At 42.2% G+C, this 22189-nt stretch overlaps 1 protein-coding gene across 1 annotated transcript in view; it reads left to right on the forward strand.

Moving 5' to 3' along the window:
* TRAPPC9 (trafficking protein particle complex subunit 9) overlaps positions 1-22189 on the forward strand; it is an 839327-nt gene that overhangs the window by 62231 nt on the left and 754907 nt on the right. The window contains exon 10 of the mRNA XM_065398766.1: positions 14763-14889. Within this exon, the coding sequence (XP_065254838.1) occupies positions 14763-14889 (127 nt within the window). The remainder of the gene's footprint in view (positions 1-14762; positions 14890-22189) is intronic.

Below are 22189 nucleotides of genomic sequence, written 5' to 3' on the forward strand. Positions count from 1 at the left end.
GCGATTGCATGTTATGGACTTATTGACTAAAATCACGTTATCCCATCAAACCATCCCCTCCATAAACTTATCAAGCTTAATCTTAAAGCCAGAGAGGTCTTTCGCCCCCACCGTTTCCCTCGGAAGGCTATTCCAGAACTTCACCCCTCTGACGGTTAGAAACCGTCGTCTAATTTCAAGCCTAAACTTCCCGACGGCCAGTTTATATCCATTTGTTCTCGTGTCCACATTAGTACTGAGCTGAAATATGTCCACATTAGTACTGAGATCCAGCAATGAGCTTCCAAGGGGAACTGGCCACCCTACCTGTTGGCCAGATGCACAATGTTTTGCTTGCACAGCCAGTCACCAACTCTTGTGACTGTTCATGTGATCCTGAAGAGTTTAGCACATACCTCTGAATTATCCTCCCCAACAGGGGCTTCCTTGTATGTATTTGGATGCCACCACCGATAAGAATAACTGTTAGCCTTGTATTCTAAGCTGTTCTGTGGATGTAACATGCAATCTTGAGTTCATGGGATGCCATTTCACCAGGGGAATCCAAACAATACATGCTCTTTGATATTGCCATGAACTGAAGTTTCCTTTCATGAGGTAACTCCCTCCCCTGTGAAGAAAGTGGCACATACACTAAGCAAGTCTGTACTACTTTGACTGGGCAAATCCCAGCCTCCCCCATGCTTTTGTAGTATTATGACTCACCTAGATGTCCCTTAGGTCCTGCTAGTTAAGGCAGGAGGCTGGACTTGATGACCTTTCAGGGTACCTTCCAGTTCTGAGATATCGCGCGCGCTCTCTCTATTTATTTTATTTTATTTATTTATTTATTTTTAGGTGATTTTTGAGACTGAGAGTCAGGGTGTCAGATACGTTAGATCTCTCTTGCAGATCCCTCAATTCCAAAGCCCCATCTAAATCCTTTTTTGCTGAACCCTTATTAGCCTTGCTAGAGAACTAAATTCTTTCACATCCCCAATATATAGAATGTTCAAAGTGCTAGTTGCTTTGCATTAAGACAAAATTGTCAATTAAGAACTAACCTTCCAGAGATCTAGAAGCACCCGATTGGCCTCCGCACTGGCACTAACTCTCAAATTCTGCCAATCCCATATTTTGAGTGACTTGAAGTGGCTGTTATCAACATGGACCGCTGCCTGAATTGCCTCTCTCATGCCTGACTTAATTCTTGCAAGTAGTCACTGCCACTAGAATGGGAAAAATCTCTTGTAGAGTTTGTTCCCATCCCTTTCCTGATCCAGTAAGCACCCCTTGACAACGTTCAGCTGGACTCTGGTATCTCATGCCCCCCTTCAAGAAAATACCGTTGTACTGACTAAGGAATTGTCCAACCCAATGAAAAACCCCCATCTCTTAATTTTCCATCAGTATATATGGTCTTGTTTTGATTAGGGAGGCAGCTGACTGCCAAGTGTAAAATACCCATTCCAAGACCACCGCCTGGGGTGTGAAATTGAAGGTGTCCGCACTTTGTAGTTCATGAAAAGTAATCTTCCTGGATGCGCTGGTCCTCCTAGCAAATGCATGCAATTCTACCAGTTTATTAACAGTGAATAGAGATATCTGCCTGTATCTAACTAAGGGCTACACTCACAACTCTCTAGTGGAGAAATCGTAGGTAGCCTCCCGGCCCCGCTCACTTGTTGGAAGCACTCATACTTGCTGCCACACTGGATTGCCCCACAATCACACATTCTCTCTCTCTGCTGTAGGAAGAGAGCATAGCCAGCCACCCTGCCCCTACAGGAATCACTCTGGTGATTAGTGATTGATGAGAGACTTCCTTCTGGTTGCCTGGTGTATAAATATAATTCTCCCCCACTCACCGGTGTTCATGGTGACTCAGTGCACCCACTTGGTCTGTCCTCCCTCTCTTTTCTCCCTCATATCCCAAATGCAGTAGGGCCCCTTAAAGGAGCCCCATTCCCTTTATTTTGGGACAGCCAAGTAAAGACCCACCATATTCAGTTATGGTGAGCACATTTGAGGGGGAAAAACAAGGACAAGTAATTTTGTTTTCTTCTAAAATAAAATATAAAAAAAAAAAAAAAAAGAAATTAAGGAATACAGGTGAAGAACAATAGTTGATTGCAAACTCTCAGATTAACTCTTAACATATTAGAAGGATAAAATTGCACAAGCAAAAGATAACTGAAATTAACATAATAAACAAGCTGCTGTACCGTTTCTTAGCTTCTGTTTTGTATTCTACGCTTTTCATGTGTAACATTACAATTAAATATCTTAAAACATTTTCCATATGCAAATAGGATTGACTGCCTTATGCTGCAGTGTTTTCTTTCTCTGTACAAATTATGCATACACACAAACATAAAGGGATTGATTTATGAGGGAGGATTAAAAAGTAATTATATGTGTTGATCAAACCATTACTAAGGATGTTTTTAGCTGTATGCAAGTCTTAATAGAGGGAGGTGTTGTTTGAGATGACATGACTGAAACTGAGTAATAGATGCAGTTAAGAAAACATATACTCCTAGACTGAATATATTGGGAACGCTTGTTGACAAGCACAGTCTAATAGTTTGAATAGCTTTTTAAGGCGATGGGGCAGTGATGCCATCATTAAGTTTGACACATCAATCCTTAAGCAGCTGCACATAATAGAATCACAACTCAACAAGGTTTAACTAAGAACTTATTATACTTGCTGGACGTATTGGAGGTTGGATGCACTTATCTGAATTTCCTCCCTTTTTCTGTCTGTATTTCAAATTACGTTTCAGTGGAGTTTGTTTGCTGGGTTGGTCCCAGGATATTAGAGACGCAAGATGGGTGAGGAAGTATCTTTTATTGGATAAACTTTTGTTGATGAAAGAGACAAACTTTCAGGCTACCCAGAGCTGCTCTTTTTAGGCTTGTCTCTTTCATCAACAAAAGTTGGTCCAGTAAAAGGTTGGTCTCACCCACCTTGTCTCTGATGGAGTTGGTACATTTGTCATTAAACAGTAGTTAGAACATCAGTGAATGCCAGTGTTGTCACCACGTTTGATGTCAGTTGTAGATTTAATCGGATTTAACATTGGTAGGATTTTTTGGAGGGGAAAATATAAACAAGGCCCAAGAGGAAAACAAAAGGTGACAACTACTGTTACTCTCCTCTTGCCAGGTATTTGGTTTTTTGATGAAAAAATCTTTGATATAAAATTATTTATTACCTTAAGTAACAACACAGGACCCCATGATGAAAGGTCTTTTTTTTTTTTTTTTTTTTTTAAATAACACACCTATTTTCAAAGACAAGTTCTTGGCTCCCCATAAATTAAATTGTTTTTTTCTTTTTGCTATTGTTGCTTCTCTGTTGGAGATGTAGGAGAAATAGGGGAATTGAACGAAATAATTACACATCAAGAATTGTTTTAAGAATGACTCCGAAGAAGTGGGTTGTAGCCCACGAAAGCTTATGCTCTAATAAATTTGTTAGTCTCTAAGGTGCCACAAGTACTCCTGTTTTTTTTGCGGATACAGACTAACACGGCTGCTACTCTGAAACCTGACTCTCTTTGGCAGCTCTCCAGCAAAGAGAGCAGCTCCTTTGCTCCAAATGGAGTCACTCTGTTTAGTGGTTCAAAAAAGTCCTATAGAAAGGATAGCAAATAAAGACACTATTTATATACCCAACAGACAAATTATTTCTCTTGAACTCTTAGGTAAATCTTAATGATAAATTTATTTAAACAAAGTAAAGAAATATAGCCTAGTCCACTTATATATGCAATTAAAAAAAAACAAATAACATCTGTAAATCATTTTTTCATGTCACCTTTCATCCTTTGACAAGTAATTACTTGTATATGGACTGAATAGAGCAGTTAACTCCCAGCATGTCTACCAACAGTGATTTCTCTTTGGTTCATTTTGTCTTTATAGCAAATTACTTTATATCTGAAGCACCAAACACAGAGGTTAAAAATGAACATAAAAAGGGGAGTTGGGAAGCACAAAACCCAGAAAAGTTCATAATAAAAATATTTTTGGGAACATTTTAATATTTTTTAAACAAAAGGGATTGTCTCATCTGTTTATTGCTTCAGTATTTTAGTCCCAGATTTTTAATAGAATTTAGGCATGTAACTTTTGTTGATTTCAATGGGAATTAGGTGGCTAAATACCTTTTAAAATTTGGCTCCTAATGTGTCTCGGACATTAATCAATTCATCCTTACAGCATCTCTGTTTTAAAAACAGAAAGCACACAAACTATCATTCCAGTTTTACATATGGGGAACAAAGGCACCAACAGATGGAGTGACTTGTCCAATATCCAACAGGAAGTCTGTGGCGGAGCTGTGAACTGAACACAGATAGCCACAGTCACATTCCTGTGCCTTAGCCCCAGGACCAACTTCCTTTCTAGGGACAGATGTCAAGGGGAAGCAAGATCCACATCCTGGGACCTGCTACAGCAAATACATGATTGCCAACCTAATTTGCAGTGGTGGGATCTGCACAGGCTTGTTTAATATTTAATGTGTGGTTCTATCAATTTAAAAAGCATCACTGCTATTCAGCATAAATTTAGCATATATTCATGATCGATTATAGCAAATGAATACTAGTGCAAAGTGATATATTCTGCAGTAACTGTGTTTAATTTAAACAGAATTAAGAGTTCCTCTGGCATAGCAAGTTACTTTGCTTTTTAAAAATTCTTTCTGTCAAAGAACCAGAAAAATGTTTTCTGTGGTGTTGGTATATACATTTTAATAATGAAGTGGTTGGCGAGGTCTGAGAAGAATGAGATAATCAGGAATACGAATGTGTAGTGCATAGCGTTCTCCTAGGAAAACCTTTTACTGTAGAGATGGATTAAGATGCTGCTATGCATAGTTGATGCACGAAATTAAACTGCAAAATGGCAAGCCCTTGATTCTTTTCATTTATTTGAAACAAAGCTGGTGCCGTTGATTATATTAGAGTACCAAACCAAGGCACTAATATTCAGCTTCATATAATGCTGTACATTCAAATTATACCACTTATTAGTGCTGTTATTACTTTAGGAGCTTATTATTGTTTCCTTTATGCTATAAGCCTGTTTTCAGAACTTCCAACTGGTGTTTTTTGTCACTCATAACTTTCTAAAAAATTCACTTATTAGGCTGAAATTTTCATGGCCTGGTGACTGACTAAAGGTTAATTGTTTTGGAAAGTTTGAACCAAAATGATATAGCTATTTTTGAGCATATGAATAAGAACTTTCTGCTTGCTAGAATTCTTGAAATATTTTTTTCTTACAGTAGACAAAATTGGGGATAGAAATTTGGAGGTTGATAATGCTCACTGAAAAATGCTTTTGGGTGTTCTGATTAAATTGATTTAGATTTGGAAGAGTTAGGAGACTCTGAAAATAAGACTGCACTGTACATTTTTAATAATTGCACTTTTAGAACAATTTTGCAAGGAAGATAATCTGTGTTGCACATACTCACTTCTTATTTAGCTGTATAGTGAACGTGTACATCTCTTAGAGCTTATCTAGACAAGGAATTATTCAGGAACATCTAGTACTGAAGAGCAACCATGTATGAGCACTCACATTCCAGAATAAGAGTGCCTTGTTCCTGTTTCGTTTAACACATTTTCATGGGTTAAGCAAAACAGAAATAATCAGGAACAGCTGTTCCTGAATAACTCCATGTGTAGACAAGTCCTTAATTATGGAGCCATACTATGACTCTGAGGCCCATTGGTGCCAACAGGTAAAGGCGTCACTGTTCTCTACAAGCAGCTCCTGTCTTAGATCTGACAAACTCAGTACACCTAATACACCACTTTCATGGTGTTTATCCAGGAACGGTAGCATGAGAGGTCTCTACTGGAAACTTGTAACTTAGCGCTACTCATAATAATTGTCAGATGTGTGATAGGTAATATTTATGGAATAATGTAACTATATAGAAAAGTATGCCTTATGCTCTTGGACTAAGTTTGTCACCAAGGAATCATATACCTTGGTGATGGCCTATTCAAGTGGGAGTGATGTAATGCAAAGTTAAATTGTCTACCTTAGCCCCACCCCAGAAAAGTCCATGGAAAACTGTCAAAGATCACTTCAAACAATTGAAATCGCTTTGAGGTAAAAAGGAAGATTGTGAGATACATGGGGTCGCCCTGTCTGCGAATAAAGACAAAAGACTGATTCGGTATATTACAGAGTGGAAAAAGACACTCTGCATCCATTCACTGAGGAGACATCTTGTTGAGTTGGGGTGTTTCATGAAAGATTGGATCCTGGTTCCTGTCAAGCCATACAGTTCTGCAACAGACTGAACTTTGGGGGGAAAACCTACTTTATTAGAAAAAGTAACTATTAGTGTAGGGCAGGGGTGGGCAAATTATGGCCTGTGGGCCGCATCCGGCCCGCCAGCCATTTTAAACGGGCCCTCGAGGTCCGGCTAGGAGTGGGTTCTGCTGCGGTGCTCCAGTCGGGGAGCAGGGTCGGGGGCTGCTCCGTGGGGCTCCCGGAAGCAGCGGCATGTCCCCCCTCCAGCTCCTAGGCACAGGGGCAGCAGGAGGCTCCGATCCGCATGCTGCCCCCGCAGCTCCCATTGGCCAGGAACCGCAGCCAATGGGTGCTGCAGAGGCGGCACCTGCGACGGGGCAGCGCACAGCAGAACTGCCTGGCTGTGTCTCCGCGTAGGAGCCGGAGGGGGGACATCCCGCTGCTTCCGGGAGCCGCTTGAGGTAAGCGTCGCCCGGAGCCTGCACCCCTGAGCCACCCCCCTGCCCCAGCCCTGATCACCCTCCTGCCCTCCGAACCCCTTGGTCCCAGTCTGGAGCACCCTCCTGCACCCCAAAACCCTCAGCCCCAGCCCAGAGCCTGCACCCCCAGCTGGAGCCCTCATCCTCAGCCCCACCCCACACCCCCTGCCTCAGCCCGGAGCCCACACCCCAACCCCAATTTTGTGAGCATTCATGGCCCGCCATACAATTTCTATACCCCGATGTGGCCCTCAGGCCAAAAAGTTTGCCAACTCCTGGTGTAAGGCCTAGTTTATGTGGAATTGTTTTGCGTTGTAACTGTTTGTTTCCATCACTCTTATTTCTATTGGAATCTCCTAGTCTTCCTTAAAAAAAAAAAAAAATTAAAAAAAAAAAAAGTGCTGTGTATTATACAGGAGCGGTGATGTAAGGTAAAAGTGGTAAACTGGAGTACACTGCTCCTTTGAAAGCAGAGGATCTGGGATTTCTGTGAATAGCCAGTGTGGACATGACAGGAGAACCCTTAAAGGGGAGTCTGGGACTGGGGTGCACTTCTTCTTAAACTGCAAGACAAAGACAGGGCTGGCATAGCCTGGAGGAGCATGTTAGAATGGATGAAAGTCTGGTGGTGGTAGGGAGCTAACACCCAGCTGCCACAGGCAAGACACTCCCTTTTGTCGGAGGTGACAGTGTAACATAGTGACCCTCAGTTCTGGGTACCACAAGAACCATGTCACATGCCTTATTTAGGCCTGGTCTACACTACACGGTGAAGTCGACACAAGACAGCTTATGTCAACCTAGCTGTGGACACTTCCCTTAAATTTGGCTCTCTGACATAAGTGCCTCTCTATGCTGAAACACCACCTCCCCAGTGGTGTAGAGTCAGTTGATAAAATTAGGTGAATGCAATGTCAGTGTAGACACTGCATTGCTCATGTTGACTGGTACCGGCCTTCAGTAGCTGTCCCACACTGCTCCATGTTGTCAGTGCAACAGTGACAGAACAAGGAGTAATGGTGACCGAACAAGGAGTAATGGTCTCAAGTTGCAGTGGGGGAGGTTTAGGTTGGATTTTAGGAAAAACTTTTTCACTAGGAGGGTGGTGAAGCACTGGAATGGGTCACCTAGGGAGGTGGTGGAATCTCCTTCCTTAGAGGTTTTTAAGGTCAGACTTGACAAAGCCCTGGCTGGGATGATTTAGTTGGGGATTGGTCCTGCTTTGAGCAGGGGGTTGGACTAGATGACCTCTTGAGGTCCCTTCCAACCCTGATATTCTATGAATACAAGCACTTCTGATGAGGATGCACACTGCTGACACAAGGCAACAAGTGCATGTGCGCACACAAGCGATTTAATAACTGCAGTGGCTGTATGCTGAGTGAGTTAGGTTGAGATTTTGTAGAGCAGACATGGCCTTGTTGTTTTCCTTCAGTAATAAATATGCATAGTTTTGTGAATCGTGTTTGTTTTTCATCATGGTGTCTCATTAGGCATGATAAGAACCTAATGTGACTTAAAATAGTGTCAGATCCCTAGATTTGCTTGGGCAGACTATTAAGATTTGACCTATAAATTTTGTTTTCCTATATTATAGGTTTTTAGTAATTTTGGGGATAAAATTACTTGGCACTTGATACCGTAAAAACATCCTTTTGTTCCCCACAGGCTGGAGAAGGAAGAGTCACGGTTTGGCCAACCCTGATATTCATTAAGTGTTGGGATTGACTGTGGAAACCCCCACTCTCAAAAGAGGAGCCCCAGCTGCAGCAATTCTGCAGTGATGGGAAGGGAAAATAATCCTTTCAGTTTCCTTAGTTAGTTATAAAGAATGGGGAAAGAAAAAGAAACATGGTTCTGTACTTAAAAAAAAAAAAAGTTGCTAGCTGTTCTTTAATCAATGTCCCATGGTTAATAGGATGAAAGGATGTTTAAAAGCAACAGGCTAATTTTTGTGAACTGTTTTGTTAGTAGTAAAATATTTAGGGTTTTTATAAAGGATCTTGGTCTAATGTGGTTAGGGTAATGATTGAGGATTTCTTCATACTCCTTCAAATAAATATTTTAAATTGCTCTGTCTTGGATTGTTTTTAATTTACTTAATGTTTTTGATTCCAGGGCTTCAGTCTTGTTTTTCCTGGTTACATTTATTTTAACAGATAACCTTGAATTGGCTGGGCTGCATAATGAATTCATATACAACAATATTGTAATTCTGCACAGTAGAAATAACTTTGTGGCTCTGACATAAAAAAGTGAAGGGGCTTATTTGTGGGGGAAAATGAGCTAGTTCTGTTTCTGCTAATCTCTGTAGAGATTTAAACCTAAAATACTAGGGAGTGAGGATTAAGTGCATATTCCAATGTGCTATTCTTGAGTTTGTGGTGTTTTAAACTAAGTTGTTCAAGTAACTAATGTGTTAATGCTGTTTGGGGAAAAAAGCTGTGAATGAAAACTTCAGGGTCTTGGTAAAATTTCATTAATATGCACATTAAATATGGTAAAACTTGTTTTAAAAGAGCAGCACCATGTTTTTGAAAAGTGAACAAGCCATGTTTGCTTTTATAACAGAGTACATATGCATTAGTTTTTTGAAAAATTTAAATGTCAAATTATTCTTTAACATTGAAAAATCTACAGTTTTGTATGTAAGTTAATATTTAAAATTTAAAAGTTGGAGTGCTTGTTAGAGAGCAATCCAAGTATCATAAAGCTAGTGTGTATTGTAAGTGGAATTTTTCATAATGAGGCACAGGTGACTGATTACTTACAGTGAGAGAGCAAAGGGTACTCCCTATAGAGTACAAATAAAGTTCAAATTCTCAATGAGTTGTCACAGTTTAGGGCAACTGCATCTGTATTTCCCCGCTTCATGGTCCAGAAAGGGTACCCACTCTAGGCACTCTGTTCCGCAGCCGTCACTTCTCTTTCTGATCAGGGATTTTCTAGGCTGCCTGATTCCCTCCCTACATTGTGAGAACCCCAACAGTCACACTGCATAGGCAAGCCTGCCATGATTTCTCTCCAGAGGCTATAAACTGGATAATTGTGCAGTTATACGGTACCACCCAGCTTTTCCTAAGCAAGCACATTTATTGTTAATGTGAAAGCTTTACAGATGTAGCCTTTATTGAAATTGAATTAATAGTTCTGTGTTGGGCTCCTGTTTCTATACAGTTTTAAGATCAACAGGGTGAAGTTGCCCTTAGTGATTTTCTAAAGTTGGGAGGCTGTAGGAACACACAAAGGACGGTAACCACAAACACACTCACATGTAAGGAATCTTGTCTGTAGCATACGTTTTACTAAGCAGATGATTAAGGTTACAATCACAAACAAATATATAAAACCTAAGATCATACTGTATTCCTACTCACATACCCAAAGATATTATAGTCTGGTGGATGTATCAACAGGTGATCATTGATAAAGGAGTGATTCCTGCTGGGGTCTTCCCGAAAGGGTCTTCCTACCCTATCCATGCCAGGAAATCCTTTTTATCCTGTTATGACCACACTAACACCTTATGCATAGCATGAGAGTTTCAACCTTCTTTTCCTTATCTGTACTTCACAACCGATTAAATTCTGGGGTACTCTGCTATTCATAGGTTGTTCTTTGTTTCCTTTATTCTTATAAGCATCTTAGTAACATTTACTTAGACATGTTACCATGGTAACCTGTGGTAAGAACAAAACTTTCCATGATGTTACAATCAGTTGCCTTGTAATCTCTCATTTTTTCTCCCATTACAACTTCCCTTACTGCCACCTATGTGTAAATCTCATGTAAAAAGTATGTAATTATGTTAAATTGTTCTTTAGTGCGAATACTGTCCAGATTCTGACATTTGTTAGAGCTACATTACAAATGCTACCTTCTTAAAAAAACGTATAATTTAGTTCATTACAACTTTAGATTAAAATTTATTAGACTGCACATTTTCTAATTAGTTTTACAAGTCTGTTTGATCTAAATCAATGATTTTTTTTTAATGAGATTTAAATCACGTTTTGCTGCACCCCATGGCACTTTAAGATGACTTGCTAATCTTCTTAATACCTTAACTTGCATAACATTGGGAATGACTGATGTGCATTGCACTGTGAGTTCCAGACTCAGAATCTATCTCTAGGTGCAATTACTGCATGTATGCCCTGTAATTATAACCTGAGATAGTGGTGCCACAATCACTGTGGAGTGGCATATGTTGAGATTTTAATGATGTACTGTAACAGGGTGGCTTGCCCTTGGGCTGGTGAGCCTCGGGGTAAGCTAGCCCTTATTACAAGATGAGCCCTATCTGAGAGGAATCTGAGGCAGCAGGAAATTGAAGAGGGGATTTGATAGAGAGAAGTAGCTGGGACTGCTGGAAGCAGGAGGCCTGGCAATAAGGGCTTGTCTTCGCTACTGGGGAGATTGATGCTGCTGCAATTGATGCAGTGGGTGTTTGATTTAGCGGGTCTTCCACTAAATCGACAGAGTGCTCTCCAGTCGACTCTGGTATTCCAGCTCCCTGAGAAGAATGACTGGAGAGGGTCTCCCATTGACGCAGCACAGAGAAGATACTGAGGGAAGTCGACGTAAGCCACATTGACTCCAGCTATATTAGTCATGTAGCTGGAGTAGCGTAATTTAGGTTGACTTACCCCGGTAGTGAAGACAAGCCCCACACTCCAAACCCCTGCTCCAGCCCAGTGAAAATGAGTGAGTGAGAGAGTGAGGGGGAGGGGGGATGGAATGAGTGGGGGTGGGGCCTCGGAGAAGGGGCGGGACGAGGGTGTTCGGTTTTCTGCAATCAGAAAGGTGGCAACCCTAAGTATTGTATGTTTTAATTTTGCAGTCATACACACGTACGTGAGTGAAACACAAAATGTGTATTTTCAGGGTACTAAAATGAAAGCACTTAATTAAAAAGGAGAAAACACTTTTGACAAAAGTTGATCAGCTTATAGTACTGAGCTGTCCTCGCCATTGCCTGCATCAGGAACCAAATGCCAGTTGCCTGATACCGTTAGCATTTGGGAGACACCTTGTCAACCACAATTTGTCTTTCCTTATGTGTAACTTTGGAAAACAAGATTGTTCTTTTTGTTTGTCTTGGTTTGCGTTTCAGTGCCTCCATTATTCTGAAGCTAGTCATAGCGTACTTTGTTTCTACTGTTGAATAGCTTTTAGGCACAAACCACATTTGATAAGTGCATGGATAAAGCTTTCACGTAGTTTGCATTTTCTAATTGGAAAAAGGCACAAGAAACATTTGAGAGACACCAGGCTTCTTCGTATCACCATGAAGAAGTTAATATTTTTTTAAAAGACCACACAGAATGTTGGTGATGTGCTAAGTTTTCAGTACTCTCAGAGGAAAGAAGAAAGCAGAAAAATCCTAATGAACATATGAAGTTGTATGTGATTATGTTGCCTGATGAGGATTTGGCCATTATACTGAACAAATTGAAAATACACCCTTCAGTGGACAGGTTGACTGCCCACACTTATCTGAGTTCCCTTTCTCTTCATCAGGCTCATCCCTGCTTGCTTGATGGGACCAATCCCCAACTAAATCCCCAAATCCCTAAATGGCCCCCTCAAGGATTGAACTCACAACCCTGGGTTTAGCAGGCCAATGCTCAAACCACTGAGCTATCCCTCCTTCTCCTTGCTGTTCATGGCAGCATCTCTGTCTCAGGCTCCTCTATTCCGGACAGGAGCGCATCAAGTTCATGGAGCCGAAACGGTTGTTTGGGCAATTGCACACAACAAGAGTGAGCTACTAGTTGTACTGATTTCAGGATAGGTTTATTCAATTTGCAAGGAGGGTCTTATAAACTCTTCAAGACAGAACGGTCTTTGTATAGTGCCTAGCACAGTGGGGTCTTCATACCTGATTGACATCTCCTAGGTGTTACTGCAGCAAAAAGAATATTTTAACAAGTCAGTAATTTGGGGATTGATTAGTTCTCCTCACTTTCTAAATGGATTTTGGGGAAAGGCATAACAAGGTGAAGATGTATGCAGAACTCATTTCAAGTGGTATAAATGACTAATTCTAATATTTTTTAGGTGCTAGACTTCAAAATAATGAAAAACAATTTTGTTTTGCTGTGGACTAATAAACTTAATGAGCAGTTAACTTTCTTTGGAAAACTTAGGAGACAATTTTATGTAGAACTGTTCTCAATATATTTTGTGCAATTCTTATTATAAATTACTTGGGATATGTTAAGTAAATTAATATGTTTATGTAAAATATTATCATTGTGTGTAGTTTTACGCCATATCTGATGTTGGGTTCCTGTTTGCTTGACATCACAAAAAGTTTCTGTGGAATTTAATAGAGGATTATTTAGCTATAGAAGAATCAGGAGGGGCAAATACATGTCAAGTAAAAGTCCTGTTTTATGCACATAATAGAAAATAAATATAGAAACTGTTTCTGCAGTGAATAGAAGATTTTTTTCAGAATTCTGTGTGATGCTTCTCAGATTATCTTTATACAGAGTTTGAAAACTAAGCAAAGTCTAACACCCTTTCCTTTTCTGCCCTTTCCTCCTTCTATTCATATTCTCAGGTACATTTAGGAAAAAAGTTCATTTTCTTATGTGTTAAGTGATTGGCATATTATCTTAAGTGTTCATAGTTCAGCATCTAGGTAATTTGCATTCCTTTTTTTACCTTCCAACCTCTGAATGGATTCATGAGAAGGCAGCCTTTTTTTCTACCATTTTTCTTTTCCCTTCCTTTTACCTCTGTTTCTCCCTCTTCTTTGAGGTCTCTCCCTCTTCTTTTTTAGAAACAAAATGATGATAATTCAGGGTCCAAATTACTAATAGAACATGTGTGGAGTTTAAAAAAAAAAAAAAAAAAAAAAAAAGACCAGTACATTATACAATGAAATAGTGGAAAATCATATCCTTTTCCTACCATGTTCACCAATACCTGATTTCAGGCCTCTTTCTATGTGTTTAATGGAAGAGCTGTTACATAGGGAATACGGCTTTATGTACTCTTTCAGTGTTGATGGCATCTGCTGTTACCTGAATGCAAGATTCTGTGTTTCTCATGTAATTAATCATGAGCCAAATAGCTGTTTGTGAACACACACATTTGTTTTGAAATGGCTGTAACACAAGTGTCAAAATAACTGAACAGGTATGGTTAGCTACCTTTCAAAGTGTTTATGACACATCATTGCTATAATATGCTTTGTATGCAAAATAAGTAATCCAAATTGTATAACTTACGTTTGTTTCAATTAATATTGATTTGATACTTGATATTCAAGTTACCTGCTTTCATGCCTTTTTAATCAAACAAATAACAGAAGCAAAACTTGCCCTCATTGGCGGTTTTCAAATTAGGACCATATGTAATTTTTAAAATAAATTTGCTATAGTTTTAACACACAATACCATTGAAATCAATTACTTTTTTTCTTTGTCTGTGGATATTGTAATTGACTGATAATCTATAGTGATAGTTGACTCTGAGCATCGTTCTGTGAACAAATTAGATAAACTGTTCTTGAGGCCATTAGTCCTGTATATATAGAATTAGTAGATAAGTTGTCTGTTTGTTGAATGAGTGTTCTGGCTGTTTTGAAAAAGGAGAAAACCTACATAGAAAACTACATGTAAATTGAAGTTTGAAAAACTATGAAATATGTACAGCAAAAATGTCTAATTTCTCTAATAAGCAATTAGTCTACTGATCATTTTAATAAGCATTACTACAGGTACGGTTTTTACTTTGTAAACTTTTGCTTAAGTAGGACTTAGTCAGAATGCAGTTGCTGTTGTGTGTTAATGTAACACATTTTTTAGCATATGCAGTGAGGCCCACTGTATATGGGCTGTAAAAGAGCAAAGGAAATTAAATAAAAATGGCATTACAGTACAGTCATGCGTCTGACATAAATACCAAAGCAAGTAAAATATAAGTTAAGGCAACTTCATTGTTAACTCAACCTGTTTTGCCTTGATGTTGCAACTCAGTTGAGATCTTATTCTCTTTTAGAAAAGAAAGATGTAACACAAAGCTTAGAAAACTATACATCAAAATGTCCTGGCATGATGGAGTTCATCACACTTCCAGAAGGTTTGAGGTTACCCCCCGTGCCATTCACCAAGCTGCCTATTGTAAGGTAAGACTATATAAAATGGTGCATTGCAAATGTCTGTATTTAACATTTAAAACACGTCTTGTAGTATTGAAAATTAGACTAGATAGTCATCAGATCTTATCAACTTGCATAATTTGTTGTCCAGAATGACACTGAAATTTGTTAAATTTGGATTTCTGAGATAAAAATACAGAAGCATAATCTCTGTTCCTTTAGAATGGTTGGGCCAAATGAGACTCTTTGAGTGATGCAGAATTTTCCCTTGTCTTTAAATTATATCAGAATCTTCTGAAAATCAAAGTTAAAAATAATCATTGACCAAGAAAAGAGTTGCACATTTTAAGATGGGATTTTCAAAGGTTTAATGGAGTTAGACACCTAACCCCTATTGACTTGCAATAGGTTGCCTAACTCTGTTAAGCCCCTTCAGACGTCTTAGCCCACATTATTTATATATGTGGTGCATTACTCAAAGTCCTTTCATTAAGTAATTTGCCATCTAATTTAGATTGGAACATATGGAGGTTCTGGAGTGGGAGCAAATGTCATAGGAGAGCAATAATGGAAAAGAAGGCAAAGGAAGACCTTTGTTTTTCCAACAAGGAACTTTAGCAGGGAAGGCAAATGCCCACCAAAAAATACAGTAGATACCACTGTGAACAATGCTCAAAGTAGACTCCAGTTCAACGTGGAGTGTCATTGTGAATTTCAATATGCAGGACTTTTGGTACCAAGAAAAGAGAGTAGTAATATTAGTAGAGTGAAAATTAATGATACAGAATAAAAACACACAGACTTCGTAGTCTAGATAGTTGGTTTATGTAACCATTTCATTATCATCATCTTTTGATCCTATTGTTTAACTTACTAACTGAAGATAAGATTCAACAAATAAGTTTTCTAGGACAAGGGACCATGTTTAACTGTGTTTGTAAAGCATCTAGTACAGGGGTCCTCATTCTGGGTGTGGTCTTCTAGGTCTACCCTAAAGTAAATATCTAAAGTTTTCCAGTGTAATGTGAAAAATAATTACTTAATTTGAATAAATTATGTTTGTCAGCATAAATTTGATAGCCTGGTATTCTAGAATGTAACTATTTCTTGTCTTCTGAAGTTCTTATTTAAGATGACTTCAGAAATCCCTGTTTATAAAACACATCACTTTTATGAAACCATAATCTTTTAATTAACTAAGCTTCAAGTATACCACTTTTAAGAATGTAAATTAAAGTAGGAAAAATATTTGCAAAACCCTTTCTAATACTTGAAATAAGTGACTGATAAATTTAGTTAATTTAGTTAATGAGCCCCAAGGGGAACTTACTCATTTAGGTAAACACACACAGTTATTTTGAGCAAGGGCTGTTGGCGTAAAAAAAACCACGGCAAGCCTTTTTCCTCATTAAATTGCTTCTGCAGATCTCCATTCTTGGAAGTGCAAACTGTGGCTCACAGGTAATGGAAACACTGAATTATAAACCATTATGATGGACCCAAACTTGGACAGGTGATCTGAATGTTCCAAACATCAGTAAATTAACACTTTCATTTAGCTGTCCCCAGTTCTTCACTTCTTGCCTGTCAAAATGGTCATGGAATCACTCTCCTTAGTTATCTTGTTTCTTCACAAATTGTAGTTGTGGAGTAAGGAATTCAGGATAGCATTTAGGTTTTTTACTATTGAGTAGCATTTGGTTAGCATTCGAACAAAATTGCCAATCTTGAGGAACATCCAGCTTTTTTTTTTTAAGTGCACCTTGCCAGTAGCAAGATGTTGCTTATTGACCAACATGTACAATGCTTGAAGTGCCTGTGGTGACAGGCTCTCGCTTCAGAGTTGCTTGCTTTGTGTTACATTTATTACCTGGACTAGGAGGGAATGTGAAACTTACCCACATACGGGAAACTTTAGTTACTTGACCCCTTCTTAAAGATGCACCAGTGAATTTACTTCTGAAATGTCAAATCCTAAATTGAAGGCCCAGATCTTTGCTTTTAGCTTATCCTTTAAAGACATTGTCAAAGTTGGTGAGTCTTATTTGGTGTACCAAGAGTCCATTGTTCCTCTCCTTTCTATAGTGGGGATTGAGTCAAAGCATTTAAGCCCAGGGGATATGGGAAACAATGATCTAAGCAGGGAAAGACTCCAGAAAAGAGGACAAGGTCTTTCTCCCCTCAGTAGCTACTCCTACAGAGTGGTGGTTCTTCAAGTGATTGCATATGTCCATTCTATGGTAGGGGTAATGTGTGCCTTGTGTACAACAGTCAGAAATGTTTCCCCCAGTAGTACACTTTCAAGGCATTGTGACCACTCTCTGCTGCCTTGTGCCACTTTATGCAGGTATAAAGGGTAGAACCGCCCCCAGTCCCTCTCAGCTCCTTCCGACTGCCAGTGTCAGTTGTTGGAGCTGCTATCCTGAGTAAGTCTTAACCTCTTTAGTGTATGTAGTGCCCCTTGTGTTGATTTTCAGTCTAGTTTAGTGTATTTGTACATAGTTTAGATATAAGAGTAAGTTCAGATTAGTATTTTGTAGTGTGGAGTCACTGGTTCCCATTTGGGTACCAAACAGGTACTGGATCCTGAGCCATTTTCTTGGCTTCAAGTCCTGTCACTCATGTAACAAGTCTATGCCAGTAAGTGGCCCACACCCCAGCTGCCTTAAGTGTCTGAGAGGCGCATTTGAGTGACAAATGTCTCATTTGTAAGGGTGTTCAAAGAAGGACAGGACAGCCAAATCCAAGTATCTGCTTATGGAGTCTGTACTTTGCCTGCCATTGGCACCTTCCTTCTCATAGCGGGTACCGAGCATGTTCTGAATCTGTTAGGAGTGCTCCCCTGATCCGACTGGGTCAAGAAGCAGATTCTCATCACTGGTACTGAAGAAGAGACAACGTAAGTCTTCGAAAGATTTGATACTGAGGTCTTCTAAATCTGTGGTGAAAGCACTGAGTAAAGGCCAGGACATTGAAGTGCACTTGAAGAAGCATTCCCAGGTGCAGTCCTTAAGCCAGGAGGAGTTGCTGACTCCGGAGTGCAGGAACAGGTCTGTTCAGACTGATCCGTGAAGTGCTGACGCAGCTTTCAGTACTGCAAAACCAAGAGCCTTTTCTGGTGCCATCTACAGCTGAGGTTTTTGAGGCAGCTTTAGAGTTACCGAACCTGTTGATACTGGCTTCCTCAGCTATTCAGGACTCTCCCCCAGTTCTGGGATTGGGTGTAAACACTTTTGTGGTTCTGGCTCCAGCCACAGTGCACCATTTGGAACCAGCAGCTGCTGCAGGTACTGTACCTCTCAAGAGGATTCCATCTAGAGGGAAGCCATTGATGATCTCGCTGATCTCTCCAGACTTGTAGGCGGTCTGCCGGAAACTGATGGGGTCAGCTCCCCCTTGGTCTGAGGAAGCTGACTGTCATGGCTGGGTTGTGGGAGTCCAGAGCCAGAGTCCATGGTCACAAGACAAGAGTCAGCTGCGTCAGGATTCAAGGGGGTCAGAAGCAGCAGACAAACTGGAGATCAGAACCATGAATCAGAATCTAGAGTCCGGCCAGGTCAGGATACCAGGAGGTCAGATTCATGAGACAAATGGGAAATCAGAACTACGACTCAGATGCCAGGAATTCAAGCTGGGGAGTGGGAGTGGGAGTGGGAAGCACAAGGCATACCATCCAGAACAGGGTGGATCCCAGTTGTTCAGATAGCTTTCTTTTACTGCTTCTGGCTTAAGTAGGGCCAGCAGGCCAATCAGCTGCTCTGGTATGCTGCTAATAGGACTACAGAGGCGGAGTCTCAAATTGGGGATGGGCTTCATGGGTCCCAGGTATGCAAGCATCATCAGGGCTGGAGTGTGGCTGCTCCTATAAAACCTGCAGACACATGTTCAAGACTGTGGGTCATGATACTGACTCCTCATCAGACTCCAAGGTCGGCTTTTATGCCTCTTGGCACAGGTATGTTCAGTAGTCCCAACGGGATGCCTGCCAACCCTGGTACCGGTCACAGCCTCAGCATTCTATCTTATCAGTGGCCCTTTTGGATCCCTTGAGGCTTCCTTCCACAGTCTAGGGCATCTCCACTCCATTCCCACTCTATACATCAGCATCTACAACAGGTCACCATCTGCCACCCTTGGTGCTGGGACTGGTACTGTGCACAGGGAATTGCATGTTCTGGTTTCTCTTGTGGAGGAGCCAGTGGAGTCTCCACCTCAGCAACCCTTAACCTCCTCTTCTTCATTGCTTGATGAGGTGGTACTAACCGTGTCTGCTTCCCCAGTTTTGATGATTACAGTTTATCAGGACTTATAGAGGAGCGTGGCTGCAGCTCTGGATACCCAGCCAGAAGAAGACAGGAAAAGTCGCATAGGCTGGTGAATGTTTTAGCCTCAGTGGGATCTTCCAGGGCAGTGATCCCCAAACTTTTTATCTGGTGCCTGCCTTTACCCCGTCTGCACCCCCACCCTTGGAGCCAGGGCTGGGAGTGGGGCCACCACTCCGGAAGGGGGAGGGGAGATGCAGACAAAGGTAAGGGGACTGGCTGGGACCACAGCTGGGGATGAGTGTGGGGCTGGGAGCGGAGCGCCAACCAGGGGCCGGAGTCAGCAGCCGGGGCACAGGGCAGGCGGCCAGGGCCCTGGGCACCCCACAGTTGAGGGACTTCTGTTCTAGGGTAGCTCTTCCTATTAATGAGGCTATCCTGGAGCCAGTCAAGGCTTTATGGCAGGCCCCATCTTCCCTGCTTCCCACGACAAAAAGGGTGGAGGCATTCAAACATTTTTATAACCATGCTCCTCTGGGCTCCATTGTAGTCTCTGCTGCTAATCAAAAAGAGAGACAGGGACACCAGGGATCTACACCAAAAGGGGAAAAAAGCAAAGCAACAACCTGTTCTGAAGGCAGCTTTATATCACAGGAAGTTTACAGTTTAATATCCTGAAATTTAAGGACAAGCTTCTGTACGAGGCAAAGCAGGAGTTTGCTGCTGTGGCAGAGGAGGGCAAGTTAGTTGGAAGAACAGTCTTGCAGGCTGGTCTAGATATGGCAGACTCTGTGGTTCGAGCTATGGCTTCCACCATCACTGTGTGTTCCTGTTGGTTGCAGTAGGCAGGTCTCCCCCCAGAGATGCAACAAAGCATTCAAGACCTCCTATTTGAAGACCCGTCGCTCTTTTCTGAAAAGGCTGATGAGAGGCTACATATTCTTAGATTCAAGGTGACCCGTAATTCTGGGGATTTACATACCAGTGACCAAGAGAGAGTCATCCTGCTCACAGCACTCTGAACAGGTTCTGCCTTTTGTGCCTTGTACATAAGACCTGTCCGGGAAGAGGGATGCATGTTACAAGAGGCATTGTTATCCTCCTTCCTCGTCTGCTGCTACCAGTTCATCTAGGCAAACTGGGTCCTCCTAAACAATCATTTTCACCTGTTGGTCAAGAGCAGTCAACTACTCCCCAAAGGTCCTTGTTTCTCCACCCCAGTATTTGCCAGCCACCGGTCTCGCTTCCTGCATCACCACGGATCAGTGGGTGCTATGCAACTATCCACCCCCCTTCTCTGTCCCTCTCCAGTGACTTCTCTCATGTCCACGCTCATGAGAACATGCTATTACAGGAGGTCCACTCTCTCCTTCTCATGGGGGTTATAGAGGAAGTTGCCCTGTTGCTCAGAGGGAAGGGATTTTATTCCCAGTACTTCCTAATCTTGCAAGCAAATGGGCGTAGGAGGGGGGTTATAGGCCTTTTTTAGATCTAAGACAACTGAACAAGTTCCTAAAGAAAATAAAATTCTGGATGGTCACTCTGGCTTCTGTTATCCCTTCCCTAGATCTTGGGGGACTGGCATACTGCTCTTGATTTAAAAGATGCTTATTTTCACATGGCAATTCACCAGCGCTACCAAAAATTCCTCAGGTTCGTGGTGAATTGATCCCACTACCAATTCACTGTGCTGCCCTTTGACCTGTCAGGAGTTCCTCACATGTTCATGAAGTGCATGGCTGTGGTGGTGGCATTCCTGTGAAAGTCCGGAGTCCGCATATTCCCTTACCTAGATGACTGGCTAGTAAGAGGCTGGTCCAGGTCTTAGGTACTCTGTAGCACTATACCAGGGGTGGCCAACCTGAGCCTGAGAAGGAGACAGAATTTATCAATGTACATTGCCAAAGAGCCACAGTAATACATCAGCAGCCCCATATCAGCTCGCCCCCTCCCTGCGCCTCCTGCCGGTCGGCAGCCCTGCCGATCAGCACCTCCCTCTCCCTCCCCGCACCTCCCAATCAGCTGTTCCATGGTGTGCAGGAGACTCTGGGGGGGAGGGAGAGGAGCGAGGGCATGGCAGGCTCAGGGGGAAGGGGTGGAGTGGGGGCAGGGCCTGTGGCAGAGCCAGGGGTTGAGCAGTGAGCACTCCCCGGTACATTGGAAAGTTGGCGCCTGTAGCTCCAGCCCAGAGTCGGTGCCTATACAAGGAGCTGCATATTAACTTCTGAAGAGCCAGATGTGGCTCCCGAGCCACAGGTTGGCAACCCCTGAACTATACAGTCCACCGTCAATAGGGCTCCTAATCAATACGGAGAAATCTACCCTGACTCCTGTGCAGAGAATAGAATTTATTGGGGCTGTCCTGGACTCTAGAGGCCAGGGCTGAGATTCTAAACAATGTGGGGCATTGCTCTAGATCAGCGATTCTCAAACTTCAGCAACCTCAGGCCCCACATTTTGATTTAAAAATTTTCAGGGACCACTAAGCCCCCCTGCTCAGCCCTTGCCCCGCCCCCCTCCCCGAGGCCATGCTCCTGCCCCGCTTACTATCTGAAGCCCTGCCCCCTGCTCACTCCACCCCCTCTCCCTGTTGCTCACTCTCCCCCACCCTCACTCACTTTTACCAGGCTGGGGCAGGAGGTTGGGGTGCAGGAGGGGATGCGGGCTCTGGGCTGGGCAGGCGGTTGGGGTGCGGGTTCCTGCCAGGCGGCGCTTAACTCAGGCAGCTCCCGAAAGCGACTGGCACATCCCTCTGGCAGCGGATCGTAGGCTGGGGGGCCAGGGGGTCTCCGTGTGCGCTGCTCCTGTCCGCAGGCACCGCCCCCACAGCTCCCATTGGCTGCAGTTCCCGGCCAATGGGAGCTGCGGAGTCGGGGCGGGGACAGCATGCGGAGACCCTCTGCCCCCTCAGGAGCTGCAGGGATGTGCTGGCTGCTTCCAGGAGTGGCACGGAGCTGGGTCAGGTAGGAAGCCTGCCTTAGCCCTGCTGCACCACCGGACTGTTAAGATGCAGGAGGCGCTGGGAGGGAGGAAGAGGAGTTGAGTTGAGGGGTGGGATGGGGAGG

Source organism: Emys orbicularis, chromosome 2 (genome assembly GCF_028017835.1).
Source record: "Emys orbicularis isolate rEmyOrb1 chromosome 2, rEmyOrb1.hap1, whole genome shotgun sequence".
Taxonomy (NCBI): Eukaryota; Metazoa; Chordata; order Testudines; family Emydidae; genus Emys; species Emys orbicularis.